General features: G+C 42.1%; 1 protein-coding gene across 6 annotated transcripts; it reads left to right on the top strand.

The window, feature by feature from the left end:
* The first annotated feature begins 429 nt into the window (after nucleotides 1-429).
* On the top strand, nucleotides 430-18,968 carry per2 (period circadian clock 2). Of its 6 annotated transcripts, none has more exons than XM_077615556.1 (23): nucleotides 430-960; nucleotides 6,264-6,356; nucleotides 6,450-6,604; nucleotides 7,240-7,361; nucleotides 7,466-7,667; nucleotides 8,361-8,412; nucleotides 8,826-8,968; nucleotides 9,564-9,642; nucleotides 9,728-9,834; nucleotides 9,970-10,123; nucleotides 10,341-10,455; nucleotides 10,688-10,840; nucleotides 11,068-11,137; nucleotides 11,648-11,831; nucleotides 12,307-12,425; nucleotides 12,688-12,873; nucleotides 12,970-13,239; nucleotides 13,445-14,292; nucleotides 16,546-16,643; nucleotides 16,719-16,840; nucleotides 17,468-17,660; nucleotides 17,795-17,945; nucleotides 18,281-18,968. In XM_077615556.1, exons 1-23 carry the CDS (start codon nucleotides 557-559, stop codon nucleotides 18,488-18,490), a joined length of 4,230 nt encoding a protein of 1,409 aa, XP_077471682.1. In that variant the 5' UTR covers nucleotides 430-556; the 3' UTR covers nucleotides 18,491-18,968. The 6 variants fall into 6 exon arrangements, with proteins under 6 accessions (XP_077471682.1, XP_077471680.1, XP_077471681.1 ...); XM_077615554.1 differs by having other exon boundaries at nucleotides 16,689-16,840; XM_077615555.1 differs by having other exon boundaries at nucleotides 16,546-16,724; nucleotides 16,770-16,840.
* Nucleotides 18,969-19,082: the final 114 nt, after the last annotated feature.

Below are 19,082 nucleotides of genomic sequence, written 5' to 3'. Positions count from 1 at the left end.
TACTCAATAAAAGAAAACCTGCTCTTGGATATTATACCCTAAACACAGTTTTCAAGCCATGCTGTGATGCAATATATGTTTTTATTCTCTCTAACCACCGACAGCCTGTTATTTGGTTGCTTTTTTAATACTATAGTTATCTCAAAAACTGTTTTGTTAACAGATGCTTACTTTGTTCTCTATTTTACTATTGTTACTTCATTGTATGATTGTTCTTGGTTTTTGATTTAAAAAAAAAAAGTTAAATAGCCCTCCAAAAATGCAAGTGTTTGATATATGCAGTTTTTTTATAATCCTGAAAAACCCGGTCATAGACAGAAATTAAATTGTTTGCGTCAATCTTGGTGGCTGACCACATCTTTCTGCACCAATGTGACAGATTCTGAACAAACTTCCTATTTAAATGTATCATCATGACTCCTAATGATTTATGTTTGTTTTTCTCTCAGCAGATCAATCGCTTTCCATTTTTTCGACAACACTAGTGGCGATGGGGTGATTGTGGTTGTTCTACTCCATTTTACCTACAACAATAAGAAGTTAGCTCATCCTCTCAATGTCAGAAGATTCCGATTCCAAGCACTACTGCTTCTCAGTACTGGAGGACCAAGATGGCGTTTCAGACTGCCGGGCGTCCACCTCTGTGCCGAGGGGGCAGCTGCAGCGGATGAACAGCTACGGTCAAGGCGGGCCCGAGCTGGGCCTGCCGTCGGAGGGCAGCGACAGTAGCGGCCAGGATCCTCCTCCCGCCGCGCCGCGAAAGCATCGCAAGAGCTCTCGGTCTCGCTCATTACCGGAGGAGGACGTGGAAATGAAGAGCAGCGGGTCCAGCGGTAGCGGGACCGAGTCCCACGGCAACGAGAGCCATGGGAATGAGAGCAATGGCCACGAGTCCACGGGCAGCTCCCACAGCAACAGCAAAGATTCCGCTTTGTTGGAGTCTTCTGGAAGCAACAAGAGGTAAGTCATGCAACTCAAGTTTTGCTTCACTACTTCCACCTAAAGTTACTGAAATTCTTATTTTCAACTGACATTTTTTATAAGCAGTAAAAGAAATCTCAATTACAACTTAAGACTTTTACACCCAAGGTTCCAAAACATCACAATCATCATCACAATGGCGTTAAGCGTCATTTTGATATCTTGATAGGGTTTTTATGTCGTGTATATCATTATTGCGGAAGAGCAATCACGACAATTTTTTGATCACGTTTAATATGACCTTTCAATTGATTTTGATGATAGTGGCTGCATGGATGAGTGTCTAGAGTGTCTGCCTCACATTTCTGCGATCGAGGGTTCAATCCTAGATTTGGGTCTTCCTGTATGGAGTTTGCATTTTCTCCCTTGGGCTTTCATCCATTTTCTTTGGGTACTCCGGTTTCCTCCCACATCCCAAAAACATCCAAGGTAGGCTAGTTGAACACTCTAAATTGCCCCTAGGTATGCATGTGTGTGTGAATGGTTATTTGTCACTTTGTGCCCTCTGATTGGCTGGCCACCAATTCAGGGTGCCCAGAGGTGCCTGGGATTAGATCCAACACACAACCCCCCCGCAACCCTTGTGAGGATAAGCAGTACAGAAAAAGGATGAATGACTCAATTGACATGCCCACAATCCAATTATAAACTCAAAACTACTACATAGCACACTTTTATTTTAAAAGTAATCCCACATGAATATTGTTTCAATACCGTTTTTGGCCCCTAATACTGATAGCAAGACTGTGCAGTGTGGGCCAGTGCCAATACTTTAGCGATTTGAAAAATGAACTAAATATATATTTTTTAAATGTGACAAACAACACACAACTAGGTGAAAAAACTTGTAACTTTAGTGACTACTAATCCTATAGTTGGTGTGCTGTACTTCAGATAACCAACATGTCAGAGGGCAGACTGAAAATTGCAAAGAAAAATCACAAAACGCAACCCACACAACTGGATAATGGTGCAGGAGTCATAGAAACTAGGCTCAACATGTACGCTGCAATTTCACAACATATAATTTGTGTGACGATTCAACTAAATATTCAGACATTTCCAAAAGTTCGTGAAATGGATTAAACGCATCTGCGGCGTGACGTCAAAACAAGTGCTGACGTGAGTCCCTGTTCACAGATGGCACTATTCAGCAGTTAGTCTGCTTGGCAAAAACAAAAAAAGGAAAGGCGACTGCTCTCTGTAGGAAGTCCGGCCTGTTGTCATTCGACAGACAAGCTACTTGGCTTTCCACAAACTACCAGAGGGACAGTGTCATGCCGGCTAACTGTTCACTTATCGCCATGGCAACACATTGTTTATCCATGTTTATTGCCGGGCGGAGTTAAGGGCGCACTTTCTCACTTTTTGACTCTGTGGGCCTCTGAGTGGTAGAAAGAATGCAGAATATGAAACTAACGATCCTGATTACTTCATGGCAGTGGTTCTCTAGAAATGTTCAACAAGTCACCTCTCAAATCACACATACAAGTAGGGTCTCCATTACATTAACCATCCTCATGAGAATGGGCATTCCTGACCAGGTCGACTGTTTATTTTTACATTTGCTTGCACACATTATGCTAAGGAAGGAAGGATTGTTCACCAGAGAGAAACAGGAATGAGCCTCAATCAGGAAGGAGTCTTCTGTCGATACTAAATGTATAACAAAATGTGATGTCATATTTTTAGTTGTGTTACAGTTTGGTTAAAATGTTGGTCTTTTTGAAGGAGGGGCGTCTGCTGGTACCAGGTCATTCCAGACAGATTCTCAATTGCAGTGTTGACCTGGCTGTCAGAAAAGCTAGATACTCATTACTGACCTTGACGGCAAAAGACGTCCAATCCATCTTGATTGGCATTCAGACATGATCATTCACTGCCATCCCCCCTAGATTTATTTGATTAGATGTCTATCGCCGTCAAGCAGCACTTAATGGCTTCCTTAGCAAAATGATCCACTGTCTCATTCATCTTCTGTTATGCTTATTCGCCACAAGAGTGGTTGCTGTAGCCTATCCATGCTTAGAATGTGCAGAAGGCATGGTACACCCTGAATTAGTTGTCTGCCAAATGCGGGGCACAGCGAGAAAAACAACCATTCGGACTCACACTTCTATCTAAGGACAATTTAGAGCGTTCAACCAACCTACGATGCATGTTTTTGGGGATGTAGGAGGAAAGAGTACGCTGAGAAAATCCACACCACAAAACAACAAAATATGCATTTAGCACAATCCAAAAATGCAAAACTTTCAAGCACCTTGAGTCTCAGCAGACCACCTTCCCCTGATCTTCAACCATTGTCTAGACTAATACGGACACACTTTTTGCAGCGTTAGGACCGTTCAGTCTCTCTGACCCACTTGCTGCTGCCAAGTCAACTTTCTTCTTGGAATCTTCTCCCCTTGGTTGCTATTCACGAAAGCGGCACACTATTCTCGGGAGTCTAAGCGGAGTATTTTTAGTGCAAGTCAGGGAAGTCACCATGACGGACATCCGTTAATAGCTTGGGGTTAAGCGTTTTGCCCTGTAGTAGGAAATACGGAGTGAAGTGCATTATGAAGTATTAAATAATTTCTGCGTCACACAAAGCACGAAGATGACAAACTGACGTCTGGTCTAAGCTTGTTCTGCTGTCTTGTGAATAGAACTGTCCCACCCAGCACTTGCAGGGGCACCAGAGCATATTGTTTGCCAGATCCACTGCAAGGCACAGCAGAACTGTCATATCTTAAATAGAATAACTCTCAAAATAGACTTCAAAGATACATCTTAATTTCTAAGGGGGTCATTAATACCTTGCCCCCAACCATATTGAGAATCTACTAAATGGCATTCCTGCTACAAATGATACAACAGAAGATTTGGATATAATGGGCATACACTTTAAGGAATGTATTCTCTTGGTGACCTCCTTAGTTATTCATGTCTTTTATCTTTTATTACTATTTACATTTTTATTTGTCTTTTTCGATCTTCTTTGTTTCATTTATTAGCGCTGCTTGATTGCTCACCTTTTTGTAATCTTAAAAAATGTTAAATAGTTGTATTATATATTTATATGCTCAATGCCACTCTTTCCAAACATATTTAACAGGGAATTAAACCTAAACTAAACTAAAATATGTTGTTAATGCCAACAACACATTGTTTCTAGCAAAGTTGTGTTTTTGGAATAAGAATGAAACTGAATCATTTATCGTCAGTGATCTCAGGGACCCAACATTTTATGTACTATCATTCTCTCCTATCAACTCTAGCATTTTGACTGAGAGTGCTGGCAGTGATCTTTCACAACAGCATTTAATTGTTCTGCCTGGCACCAAAAACAATAAATATACATTTTGAATAGTTAAGTAAATACATGAGTTCGGAACAAGATATGTTCTGCTCATAATGCGCTGGGGGCAGTGTTTGTGAATCACCTAATTGTATAAAAAGCAGACAGCGTGTGTATATATAGTCCATGTAACAAGAATTCAAAAATATATGTATTATTGAACTACTGCTCAGTGTTGAATTTTCCACCATCACAGGACTATTCTTATTTAAGGCGAGAGAAACGGAAGCTCTCAAGTCTAATGATGCAGTGCCAACCATTTAGCCTCAAATAAAAGCTTGGTACACATCGGGCCTGTCCACTCTATAACGAGTTGGTATATTTTGGGGCACGACATGTAACTGCATTAAATGCTCACAGGTTTCTATTACGGGAATACTATTCTATTCTTAACCCAATTAGCCAGTTATTTAAGGACCCTTAGTTGTAATGAGTGTGTGTCGCAAAGTCCATTATGGGATTAACGGGTTGCTTGTTAAGATTGTGGGTTAATACAAACTAATGCGCGTACGCTACCTGGCTTTTGCTGTTCCTAATTGTAGTGTTAGTTTTGACTGGTAAATTTTGTCCACGGGTTAGTGACATACTTTATGTAAAATTACAGATTTTATACATACATATCATACACACGAATAGGTACAATATAGATTAATATACATTAGGTGTGATATAAATGTGAAATCAGAGATCAAGAATGGGGTGCCGCTTGCATTCATAGATTCGAAGTAGTTGAGTGCATACTTTTGCCAAGGGAGTCTAATTAGCATATAGTGTGTATATAGTATACTATATACTACTGTGTGTCACTTTGGCTCGTATCATATCTATCTGTATCTCTATATCCATCTAAATCCAATTATTCCACTCCCAATCTAAAAAAAAAAAAGCCATTACAGTCCAATAAGTGTTGTGATAATGGGTGCTCATGTTGGCTTTATTTAAAAAAAAAATACATATTCTCCCCGCTGAGTCACCTGGTCCGCAAGGTGCCGCTGACATTTTAGGAGTACCTCGTCCTTTGTCAGCCCCTCTCTCAAAGCGGCATGGAGCCTTTCCCCCTTGTTCTCCTGTGCCCCTCCACAAAGCCGTCAACACGGGTGGATATTTTTCCAGGTCGAACCTAACCACGCCACAAACCATGCCAGTTTGGGCTCTTTGTTATGTAACCCAGCATCTCAAGAGCTCCCTGGGAGGTACTATCCCCTCACCTGGCTGACAAGCGAGTACGCTATTATGAGCGATAGCAAATGTCAAAGAAATTACGTGCTTTTTGTTGGATAAATGCTGGGAACACAGAAGGACATACATGCTGCCCAACATGAGAGAGGGGTTAGAAAGGCAAAGATTTAATTAAAAAAGAAAGTAACAAGTCACTGTTTAGGTTTTGTTTTCCTTTCTGTTGCCCACCAAAAGTTGAGTCATGAGCAGTCAAGGCATGCCATCATATTTGAGCAAAGAAAGCTTCGTACTGTATTTTTCAGCCTATAACTCACATCTGAGTACAAGTCGTCCCACCTAAACAATGCACAATAAAGAGGAAAAAAATATGTCACACTGGAGTCACATTTTTGGGAGAGCAATTATTTATTATATCAGAAACCAAGAAAAAAACAGATACATCATGGTAAAAATAGTAAAATGGAGAACAGCAGGCTAAATAGGTATCTTTTATCATATTTACATAACACAATTTTCAGATAACTATAGCCAAAAGAAATAAAAACATAACAGGCTGTCGGTGGTCAGATAGAAAAATATACATATATGTAAGTCACCCTTGAGTATTAGTCACAGGCCCAGCAAAACTATGAAAAAGGTGTGACTTATAGTCCAGAAAATACGCTAAGTGAATATTAACATTGAAGTTGTAAATCCAGGTAATTGCTTTTCATAGTATTTAGCTTGGTGGTAAAACTATATATCTTCTCTATCTCCCTAGCTCAAACTCTCACAGTTCATCTCCTCCCAGTAGTTCCAATGCCTTCAGTTTGCTCAGCTCTGAGCAGGACAACCCTTCCACTAGCGGCTGCAGGTATGTAACCCCCTGAAACCGGATCCTCTAACTTGGTGGTGCTGTGTTTTGCATATATCTGACTGCGCAAAAATATGCATGTGCCACTTGCAGTAGTCAGGAATCGGCCAAAGCCAAGGCTCAGAAGGAAGTCCTGAAAACCCTGAAACAGCTGAAGCTCCAGGTGCCTGATGACAAAAGACATGGCAGCAAGTCCACCACCTTGAATACCCTCAAGTATGCCCTGCGCTGCATCAAACAGGTGGAAGGTAAAAAACACGTCTCTTGCTGAGCAGGAAATTTACAACGGATAATGTGGATTTAGATGCCACATTTCTTTCTTTGTACAGTCATACCTTGAGATACGAGCTTAATGAGCTCGTATGTTGATTTACTCGTATCTCAAATCAACGTTTCCCTTAGAAATGAACTAAATACAAATTAATTCGTTCCCACCTTCTGAAGAAAACACCGAAAAACAGGATATTACAATGGAAAAACATATTTTTATTGGTTGTAATTCACCATCTACTAACAGAGTAACAAATAACTATCTTCAACTGTCATCATACGCCTTTTCTTTGCACTACCCTTCATTGCACCGGCTTGCTTTGGACCCATTGTGTTTCCCTTAATTCAAATAACACGGAAAAAATGCAACCCTCCACCCAGAGCTCGTAGAGATCTTTGCACGAGGGAGATGCAGCGAGAAAGACAGTGCGCTGAAATGGCTGTCTTTTATGCTCGTATCTCAAGGCAAATATTTGCTCGGAATTTTACTTGTATCTCAAATTCCTCATGTCGGAGCACTCGTATGTCAAGGTATTATTGTATATACATATATTTCTCACATCTGTCACAATTCAATAGTTACTCAATGAAGTTTCTATGCTTTTGCATGCAGCCAATGAGGAGTATTACCAGCTACTGATGACTAATGACAGTCAACCTTCTGGCCTGGACGTATCCTCGTATACCATCGAAGAAATTGACAGCATAACCTCTGAATACACCCTCAAAAACAATGTAAGTGTCTGAATAGTTGTACCAGTAGGATATGGTAGATCTACATTTCAATCTTTCAAGCATTCTCGTGACTGAACTGGAGCCTCGTCATGCCCTTTTCACAGGACATTTTTGCAGTGGCCGTGTCGCTCATCACAGGAAAGATTGTTTACATTTCCGAGCAGGCCTCCTCCATTCTGAATTGCAAAATGGAGGTGTTCAACAACAGCAAGTTTGTGGAATTCATGATCCCACAAGATGTCAGCATGTTCTACAGCTTCACCACACCGTACCGGCTGCCATCTTGGAGCATGTGCACCGGCGCTGGTAGGTTGACCTAGATCTGTAAAGTCAGTAATGGTTATTCAGTGCACACAATTTACTTTACAGTGAGACTCTACATATAGTGCAGTGCACTTAACATATTTGTCCCATTGAAACGACTGATGAGGGTTCATTATGTTTAATGCAAATGAGTGGTTATATATTGCTGGTGAGGTGGTGAGAAAACATTTAGCCTAGCTAATTTACATGTAATTTGAATAATTGGTTGATCTACAACAGAATATTCCAACACTATTCTTGAATTGTATGGTTAAAGATGCATTTCTTTTAATACACTCCGATGTAAGACATTCATTTTATTAAATTGATTGTCACAAAATGGTTTGTAAATAATACAATTTTGAAATGTTCAGAATTTGTTTTGTCAGGAAATAACTTAGCCCGCCCATATTTTCTTAGAAGATGTTTGCACACCCCTGCTGTGCTGAAATTAAAAGGGTAAAAACATATTGATGACCTAGACTTGAGTGGAAAAAGACACAACGCACGTTCTCTCCGTCACTGCTTGTTTTTCTCGACTAGCAAGTGCCAAATTCTCCTATTTAATTCAGGCAGCACTGCGCATTAATGACATTCATGAAAATCCGAGCACTTACCTCATTAGACCAGAAACGGGCCAAGTTGTGTGTTACTGTTTTGCCGTTGAATTAAAACAAGACTTCTTCCCCATTGCAGAGTCATTGCCGCCGGATTGCATGCAGGAGAAGTCCTTCTTTTGCCGTATCAGGTGAGTGAACACTGGCCTTGCCTTGTTAGTGGACCATCTGCTGTTCGTCATTTCTATTCATGCCTTTATCTCGCTCCCAATGTATTTTTTTGTGACATCATATGCGTGCACCACAGTTATACATATGGGATGTATGACTGACCTTTTCGGTGCTAAGCTTATCCATGACGAGGAAAAAAAATGACCATTCATGTTGCTCTCAATAACTTATTTGCTGCTATTGACGTCAGTAGACATCAAATCAATTTTAATGGGGAAATCTGGTCTGTCAGTGAATATTTATATTCCACAGCCATTAACAAATTCGCACTTCAAATGGATTGAACGTATATCGACGTAAAGGGCAGGGAATGAGGAAATGAATGTTCTTTATTCATTTTTGTTCTTTGCCCCCTTTTGATATGTTGTTTCAGTGGTAGTAAGGAGTGCAAAGGCGACATGCAGTACTATCCCTTTCGAATGACTCCGTACTTGATGAAAGTACAAGTCGCTGCGCATGCCGAGGACCAGTTCTGCTGCCTCCTCCTGGCTGAGAGGGTTCACTCAGGTTATGATGGTAAGGAAAACATATAGTTTGTTTGGGCATTAATTGTAGCTCTGTCAATACTTAAAAAAATGCTAAATCCAGTAATAGTGCGTTTCTGCCACAGACATATTTATCTAACATGACAAACACATTGATATGAAATATACAAGTGGACAATTAAAAATGTATTGTGGGCTGGGCAATTATTTAGGACAAGAAAATCATTGGGTTAATGGCAAACAATCATTCTGATTAATCACATGTTCATGCACACAGTCAATAATCTTGAAATAAATGTAGTACTAAGCATGTTTATTTTAATGTATTTTGACATTCACAGTTGGGACTCAAATGATGTCACAGAGGCTTAACTATTTCTTTGCTGGCTCGGATTGGAATCCGTAAATAAAATAATTAGGTGCATTAATTCATTTTTGAGTTCAAAAGGTTTTAGTATTAACGTGTACACTGCCTGACCTGCCAGTCAAAATGATTAGACATCTATCACTGTCAGTGGCAAACAATGAGCTAAAGTGCACCTGAGAGAAACGCTACTATATGTTTTTACTTGTACAATTGTGTTACCGATTGTCTGTAAAGTAATAAGTGTTTCTCTTTTTGATAGCACCTCGAATTCCGACAGACAAGCGTGTTTTCACCACAACGCATTCCCCGAGTTGCGTGTTCCAGGATGTGGATGAACGGTGGGCTAGATATTCGTTATCCCAACAAAGCGTATGTTGTCAATTTGCTAACAAATATACTCACTGAATGCGCTGTTTGTTTCAGAGCCGTTCCTCTCCTGGGTTATCTCCCCCAGGACCTGATTGGTACATCGCTCCTCCTTCACGTGCATCCTAATGATAGGCCCATCATGCTGGCCATTCACAGAAAGAGTGAGTACTTTAAAATGACCAATATACAATGAAAATGAAAAGTTTAATAATTTGACCTCTTAGTCTAATGGTTCTATAAAGAATCTGTAAAATCTCTACCCGAAATTAATCTCACATTCCCCTATCCCATCCCAGTCCTGCAATACGCCGGGCAGCCGTTTGACCACTCGTCAATACGATTCTGCGCTCGCAATGGGGAGTATGTCATCCTGGATACCAGCTGGTCCAGCTTTGTCAACCCATGGAGCCGTAAAGTGTCCTTTGTAGTCGGGAGACACAATGTTCGGACGTGAGTTTTTGACTTTTGACGATTGATATTGTCCACAGGTTGAAAACTTACTTGTACTCTGTAAAAATACAGTAAGATATTGATTTAGTCAGTTTAAAGCTGCAAATTTGTTTTTGAAGTAAAGTCTTCAGTAAAACTTCCTGAAAAATAGTTTTAGTAATTTGTTAGTTCCTTTTGTCATGCTGTTTAATTAATATTTGTATTTGTTGGACGGCAGGGGCCCCGTGAACGAGGATATATTCATGCCACCGCTTTCTGCTGCATCTGAAACGAAGGCCATGGACTCGGACATCCAGGAGGTCACTGAACAGATCCACAGGCTCCTCCTGCAGGTATGGCAATAAGTATAATGAGAAGGTTCCACAAAGTTCTCCACACAGACCAAAAAGATTTAAACATGATTCTACTTGAAAAACAAGCAGTATTTCACAAGATTTATTCTCAGTACACTGTACTTGTATCCAAATTACTAGCTATTTCTGTAAGGAAATATCAATAAAATCATTAGAGTTCACAATGGGTCTGACATAAAATTTGATCAAATATCTTCTGGTTTTTCTTCAGCCGGTTCTTAACAGTGGGTCCAGTGGCTACAGGAGTCTCAACAGCACTGATCATCTTCTGGGCATGACCTCTTCTAGCGACAGCCTCAACAACGCCACCAAGTTTCATCTCGAGGATGACGAGGAGGAAGATGTGATCAGCAAAGCCCGGCCGGTGAGTTGATATGCAGTTCACACGAGTCGAGCACATTGTAACCCAAGAAACTCCCTGTACAAGTAAAAGCCTTCTATATCTACTGAGTAAGATAATTTTCCAGGGTGGGTATATTACACCGAAAACAACAAATCAAACTTTGTTTAAGCACAAGAAGAGTTTAATTGTGCTGTTCATATATTGAATGCAGAGAGTTAACGCAAACACTTTTGTCTCTGTTTGTGTAGCGAACCTTCCAGGAAGTCTGTAAGGGTGTCCATCTCCAGAAACACCAGGAACAGTGCAAAAAAAGCAGCAGTGAGTCCAACATTTGCATGTTGTACTTTGATTGTATGAGTGATCGTTGTGTTCACCTCGTTAATGCCATCCCTCTAGTACATGTGTCAAAGTGGCGGCCCGGGGGCCAAATCTGGCCCGCCGCATCATTTTGTGTGGCCCGGGAAAGTAAATCATGAGTGCCGACTTTCTGTTTTAGGATTAAATTAAAATGAAGAGTGTAGATGTATATTAAATTTCCTTATTTTCCCCCTTTTAAATCAATAATTGTAATTTTTAATCCATTTTTTCTGTTTTTATTTCAAAAATCATTTTATAAAATCTAAAAATGTATAAAAAAGCTAAAATAAACATTGTTTTAGATCTACAAAAAAACTGAATATTCAAGGCTTTTAATCCAGTTCTTTTAATCCATTTATAAAAATAAAAAAATCTAAATATTATATCTAAAATGGTCCGGCCCACGTGAAATCAAGTTGACGTTAAAGCGGCCCGCGAACCAACCCGAGTCTGACACCCTTGCTCTAATAGAAGCTGCTCAGAAGAGCCTGGCAGTGGTGCGGCCTACGGACGCTTCTGCCCTACCCAACCTCAGCTGGAGAGAGAACCTGACGCCGATGGAAGAGAGCAGGTCCTCTTCCCACAACGAGATGCCGCTCAATGACCAGACGGTCCATTCCTACCAGCAAATTAGCTGTCTGGACAGTGTTATCAGGTACGAACATTACAATGCAACTGGTGAAAATAACCTCTTGCAATGATGTCATCGGATTTGTAAAATTCCACAATTAATAGATCTCAAGTCTGAACTGTACAGTACCTTTTGTCAGGGATCCATGTCAGTGAAGATACTTTAAAGCAGGGGTCTCCAAATGACTCCTCAAGGGCTGCCATGGGATGTGCTTTTTGTTCAAACATAGGGGTGGGGAATTAGTCTATGCACTTTGTGCAGGATTTTAGAAAAGCATGTGGTTGGATGGTAAATATGAGGTTACTCTTTTCAGTTGTTTTATTTGAGTAAAGCATATTGCAATAATATGGTTAAAATGCAAGCAAGAAACATTTCTAGTTCAACCACCAATATATAATGACATTATCAAGTAATGGTCTCTGCAGCTGTTATCGTCCTTGTAGTGCTATTGGTGGATTGCTGTTTAATACTTCCATTAATTTTTATAAAATCTCTGCAGGTATTTGGAAAATTGCAATGTCCCCTTTGCTGTAAAGAGGAAATGCCAATCGTCGTCTAACACCACATCATCTGATGATGACAAACACAAAGATGGCAGCACAATGCGAGTTTCTCAAGGTATGTCATTCCATACAAGCGTGCAAACATTGTCTTGTCACCCGAAGATCATCATTTTCATCTTTTATTCAAACTGATAACACTTAAAAAATCTTACAATGTATATACAGTATGTGTTTTTAAACATATGGTACTACTAGCCAACTTGAGGGTTAATTGCTTAAAAGATGCTCCAAAAAGATTAGATTAGATTAAACTTTATTCATCCCGTACTCTGAAGAGTCCTGTTTTAATTTTTCTTGTTCATTCTCATTCTTTTCAGCAGAAGGAGCCTTTTTGAAGGATCAGCCACATAAAAAATCCAATGATGAAACCAGAGCAGTAGTGGGCACTTCTCTGCCCCTTCCTCTACCTGACAAACCAGAAAGTGTGGTGTCCATCACCAGCCAGTGTAGCTACAGGAGCACCATAGTCCATGTTGGGGACAAGAAACCTCAACAGGAATCAGGTAAAGCAAACTGAAGAAGGATCAAAGTCCTGTTGTTTTTGCTATTTCTACCCCCCTAACATACAATCATGACATGAATAAATGTCACCCTTACAGAGATAACGGAGGACACGCCAGGAGCGGGCGAAGCGGCAGAATGCAGCCACAACCCGGCACAGGTGGCTCCAGCTCAGGCCTTTTCGCCTCGGGGCCAAGAGAGGGAGTCGTACAGGAGAACGGGTTTGACCAAGCAGGTTTTGGCTGCCCACACCCAGAAGGAGGAACAGGCTTTCCTGTTGAGCTTCAAGGAACTTCGCAGGCTCACGGCCCTCAAAGCCAACTGCTCGCAGTACCTGGAGCGCCAGAGAGAAAAGAGTGGCAATGACGGTAACAACAAAATCACACGTAACAATAAATATTTACAATAGTACTCTTATGGCAAGGGGGGAAAAAATCATTCATCTCCCAAGGGTCTTGGGGTTGCTGGAGCCTATCCCAGCTAGTTATGGGCAGTAAGCGGGGCACACCTTGAATCGGTTCCGCTACGAAAAATGTTCCTTTCTTGAACGGATGCAAATTTCCTTTCTTACAGTGCCGCCAGCTGCTAAGCCCGGGAAGAAAAAGGCCCCGGAGACTGCGCCTAAAGTGACACGATGCGGCGTACGCAACAAGAAGACCAAATCCAAGCGTGCCAAGCAGACCGATAGCTCAGACAGCGCCGTGTCGTATCCCAGACATCAGCAACTGCGAGGTCCCCCCCTTAACACGGGCCTTAACCCCACATCCTGGTCGGATTCTGAAGAATCTCACTCTGCTTTCCCAATGGCCTACCCTTGCTACCCTCTCCAGGCGTTCCCCAGAGACACTTCTGTTGTGCCCTCTGCAAACCCCCCTCTGCAGCACTTTACGGCCAATCAAGGGGGCCTTCCTTGCCCACCAGAGGTCTCGCATTCCTCCTACACTGCACCAATGGTCGCCCCCATAATGGCTCTGGTGCTCCCTAATTGCATTTACCCTCCTTTGTGGCCTGGGCCTACACAACCCATGTACCCTCCAGAGACTGCCAATTTCCTCAGCCAGGGCCAACCTTACCCACAACCCCCCTTCCCAGCACATGCAGCCTTCATGACTCCGGCCATGTTCAACCCCCGGACACCGTTTACACCTCAAGTGGGCTATGTGACGCCATCGTTTTATTTCCCTCCAACTTCTTCGGAAGCTCCCAAGGCACCAGCCGAGGGCCAGTCCCGAGCCTCCACGCCGCAGTCGGCTTCGCCTCCGCTCTTCCAGTCTCGATGCAGCTCCCCTCTGAACTTGTTGGAGTTAGAGCTTTCCGGGGATCGACAGGATGGCACGACACTTCCTCCCGGAGGTCAAGGCATCAATGGGACCGAACGGGAGAAGGCGGCAGCCGGGGTCCAAGCCCAAGAGGTCAATCAGGTAGGAAACAATACTTTTAATTTTTCTTTCACAAATCTCCCAGTACAGTGAACCCCCGTTCCCATCGGGGGATACATTTCAGGCTAACACAGGGCTCGAAATCAAGTGGTTTCCGATTGCCTGTGTCAAAGAAAAAAAACACTCCTGGGTAATTCCCCTTCATAGACTAGTTAATGGATTTGGAAAGCAAATGAGGAAATACAAATAGAGCTGTGCGCGATTCTGCTGCTACTTGAATTGTCATTTCAAGTCAAGAGTTGATCTAACATGAGATTATTGTACCATCTATTCAAAGGAGTTAGCAAGTTGCTCGTCCCTCTCGGAACATTAGTGAGAGCAGGCCAGACCAAGCAGGATCCTTTTTTTTTTAAATCACTGGAGTTTTTATGTTGTTATGGAAAGAGAATGTCTCCCATTGCGGTGTAGTTTAGCTATCCTGGATAAGGTTACGTTCGTTCAAAATTTGCATATTGTCCTCCTTAATGTCGGCCACAATGAGGGATTTTAATAAGTACCCAATTTCCAATTCAAAAAAATGAAATCTCAGCATAAAGCTAAAGCAAAACATCTCGTGTTTCAAGCTATTTGGCACTTTATAAACAGCTACATGAGCTCACAGCATTTGTTTATTTTTATAAAATGGATTTTATGTGTTTCCTAAGAGTGAATTTAGAGAATCGACGCTCTGTCAAAATACAGTGACATCTCACTTACTTTTAGTTTTGCCCTTTGGTGAATTTGAGAACTCAAAAATGGGGCAAAAAGTGACAAAATTCATATTTGTATGTGCAAAAGTGGTCAGAGCAAATAACACCAAATTTTGGTTATGGTTCTGTTATTATTATTGCACCAAGAAATTAGTAGACTAGTTTAGTTTCTTCATATTTTTGCCCCAACACCATTTTATCTGACATTAACTTCTCATAGTTGAATCATTTTTAAATTATTGGAGCACTTTGGCAGCTGTCCAGTAAAGCACATGTCATATTGTGCCTATTGTACACATTGTAACTGGAATAAGTGTTTTAAAGTCAAAGTGTCAGTGTGTTCTCTAGAACCCCTGAAAAACAACTGCTGTAAACTAGGGTTGTCAAACTCATCCCCCCCCCCTCACGACACTCACGACAGCTGTGACTGGGAAATCAGAGGGCAGTTAAAACATATTAAAGCCTAATGTCTCATTTAGAGAGTTTTTATTTTTATATCTCTCTGCCATGGTGTTATTTTTGCAAAAAGTATGAAGTCGTTACTGTATTGGTTCTGGTAGGCCACATAAAATCACGTGGCGGAGCTGATTTTTTTCCCTGGACCTTGATTTTGACGCCTGTGCCCTAAACCCCCCGATTTCCAAGGCATAGCGGGGGAACACTGTACCCACTCGGCCTAAACAGTCACTATGTACCCGACTGAAAGTCCCCATTATTGGGCCAGCCCATTCTGTGATTCTCACAGAAGTGAATGGCAATTTGATTCCTCATTGAATTCCATTTCAAAATCCTTTTCAAATCAAACCCTGTGTTTCTATGCCGTGTGTAAAAAGCCAGATTTGGCCAAATGGGTGTTAACACATGATGTATTATTCCTTACACCCTTTAGCCATCTCTCAGTCTCCTTGGTCCAACTGGACCATTGTTTTACGGGGGCACGAACCATTTCTCTGAGCATTTGTCTTGGGATAAAGGCATGTTCTCTTCTAGGCTGAGGGCTTGCAGAAGCGAGGTAGGATGATCGTCCGAAAAGTTTACATCCTTGTCCACTCCCATTCCTTTTGAGTTCCATATGTCCATGAAAGCTTGAATTATTTCTCTCCTCCCCATCCCACAACAACTATCCTGACTCACAATTGTACATATTTAAGGACCGAGCTCTGCCACAAACCTATCACGACTTCACCCACTGACTTTATTTAAGGTTTCTGTCGGCTCGCAAGGTTTGAAGCCTCTACTTCTAATAGCAGATGGTGACGACTATGACGATGACAGCAAAAACAATGTCACTGGGTCTTTATGGAGGAATGACAGAGACGCAAATGTAGTGTAGTTATTGCAGACTTTAAGTGAGCTACAATAGCACATGAAAGGAATATGCGGCCAGTTTAATCCAGTCAGGTGGTCAAAGTACAGCCGAGTGTCTTGGAATTTTTTTTACATTTAGCCTCAAAATAAGTGATTTTGGGTGACCTCCAATCTGTCCATGAAGTTGTGATGATTACTTCTTGTATTTCAAGTACTCTTTGTTTCTGCTTCCCTCCAGGAAAACTCCCGCGGCGACGGCAATAACAGCGACAACAACTCGTCCTCCAGCGGCATGCTGGACATCATCCTGCAGGAGGACTCGTATTCGGGAACCAGCTCCAATAGCAGGACGTCCAATAGCAGGACGTCCAATAGCAGGACGTCCAATAGCAGGACGTCCAATAGCAGGACGTCCAATAGCAGGACGTCCAACAGCAGGACGTCCAACAGCAGGACGTCCAACAGCAGGACGTCCAACAGCAGGACGTCCAACAGCGCCACTTCGTCGAGCGGGGTTTCCGGAAGCAGAGCAGGTGGGTTGATAACCCGTAGGTTTTATGAACTTTTCTGGAACCCAAGTAATTTTTTAGGTTCTTTGTCCGTTTTTTTTATAGTATTTTTTTTCCTTTTTTCACCAGCTTTCATGCAACATGCCTCTATGTTGCTTAGTGGGATGTTAATAATCTAAATTAATGTCATTAAAAAAAGTTTAAGCTGCCCGTTGGTCGAGTAGTTAGTGTGTCGCCCTCACAGTTCTGAGACCAAGGGTTCAACCCCAGGTTCGGACCATCCTGTGTGGAGTTTGGATGTTTTCTTCGGGTACTCCGATTTCCTCCCACATGTCAAAAACACACCCGCTACGTTGATTGAACCCTTTTAAATTGACCCTAGGTATGAGTGTAAATAGTTGTCCGTCTCCTTGTGCCCAGCGATTGGCTGGCCACCGATTCAGGGTGTCCCCTGCCTGGTGCCGGTAGTTAGCTGGGATAGGCTCCAGCACCTATCCTCCCCCCTCCTGTGCCCCCTTGCCCCCTGTGAGGATAAGCGTTACGGATAATGAATGAGGGAATAAAAACGTTTTAAAAAAACAAATAAATAACAAGTCCCTTATATGAAAGGTCCTCATCTAAAATACATGTCTTTTCGTATGTTCTCGGCAGGGAGCAACAGCAGCAAATACTTTGGTAGCGTGGACTCCTCGCAGAATAGCCTGAAGGTGAAAGGTCACTCGAGCAGCGCCGGCGAGATGGAGCCGAGTGAGCGCTTCATCAAATACGTACTTCACGACCCGGTGTGGCTCCTCATGGCCAAAACGGATGACAAAGTCATGATGAACTATCAGCTGCCATCACGGTGAGTGCCTAAAGCGAGACGTACAACTGTGCCCTATGGTGAAAGTTAACTCAAATTACAATTACTTGGCAGAAGGATGCCAGATGTTGTCTACTTACGAGATGTGTGAAATATGCGACTTTTTTTGTCCGCAGCGACATCCAGGACGTTCTGCAAGAGGACCGCAAGAGGCTGAGCCTGCTGCAGACAAAACAGCCCATCTTTACGGAGGAGCAGAAGAAGGAGCTTATGCAAGTGCACCCTTGGATCAAGAAGGGGTGCCTGCCTAAAGTACTCGATGTCAAGGTACAAACGCTTTAAGACCGCGGTCTCAAACCGTTCCTCAAAGGGCCGCAGAAGGTGCAGGTTTTCATTCAAACCAAACAAGCGGACACCTTTTGCTAGTGTAATCAGTTGATTGCATTGGTTAAACTGTCGACATTGGATCGGTTGAAACAAAGACCGGAAAGGATCCAAGATGGCGGCGCGCACGGGTGCAGCGGCTCTTTGCTCTCCAGTTTGGTGCTGTTTTTATTTTATTTTGATTTGACCCACTGCAGCCCTTTGCGGAATCGGTTTGAGACCCCTGCTTTAAGGGAATATGTATATGTATAAGGGAATAACCCGTTGTCGTCGTCCAGGTGTGCTCGTGTTGCGACGGTGCCATCCATGCAATGCCCGCTGACTTGGAACCGACGGAGCAGGGTCCGACACTGGAGGCGAAATGCCAGAGGAACTCCAGAGAGGAGCACGTCCCCCCGTTTGACACCCCGGCACGTGCTCAACCTCCGACCGGCAGCAGACAGTTAAAGAAGAAAAAAAGAAAAGGAGGAGGACTTTCTAACATTTGACTGGCCAGCTCTTTTCTATGGCTTTGCATTCCAAAAATAAGTGTCTTCTTTCTGGCTGTCCCTTAAAAATTTCATATGGCATTTCTATTTATTTAGAGGAGAAGAGTCCTTCATATCAAAGACAGTTGCTCAAAGTAGTGTTTTTTTCCCTCGTTTTTTTTTTTTTTTAATACTTTCCTTTAAGTGCAGCTTCTTATGTACGTTGGATTTTTGTCAAGCACTGAAGAGGAGGAAGAAAGGGAAATCGACTTGGTCAAAATGAGGCACTGCGCAGCAGTTTTGGACGGCAAAATCACACTTGAGTGATTTGGCATTCCGACACTTTGCCAAATACTCGTAAGAATGCACAAGGCACTTTTATGAACGATATCGGATGAGAAAACAGAAGGACAACTATACGTGCCCTGTTGTATCTATTATTTTCTGGTTTTCCACTGTGATTGTAAATAATGTGAAATAAAGAGAGTGAATTGCTGAATCTTAGCTTCACTGTCTTTAAATCTGTTTTGGGAGAACAGTCCACTGGTGGAGTTTTTTAATCTGCCTTAAAAAATGTATTTTTTCCTAAATGGTTTAATGTGAATTTATTTAA

The sequence above is a fragment of the Stigmatopora argus genome, chromosome 12 (genome assembly GCF_051989625.1).
Source record: "Stigmatopora argus isolate UIUO_Sarg chromosome 12, RoL_Sarg_1.0, whole genome shotgun sequence".
Classification (NCBI taxonomy): Eukaryota; Metazoa; Chordata; class Actinopteri; order Syngnathiformes; family Syngnathidae; genus Stigmatopora; species Stigmatopora argus.
The sequence above is the reverse complement of the archived record's forward strand: the minus strand, read 5'-3'. Positions and strand labels throughout refer to the sequence as shown.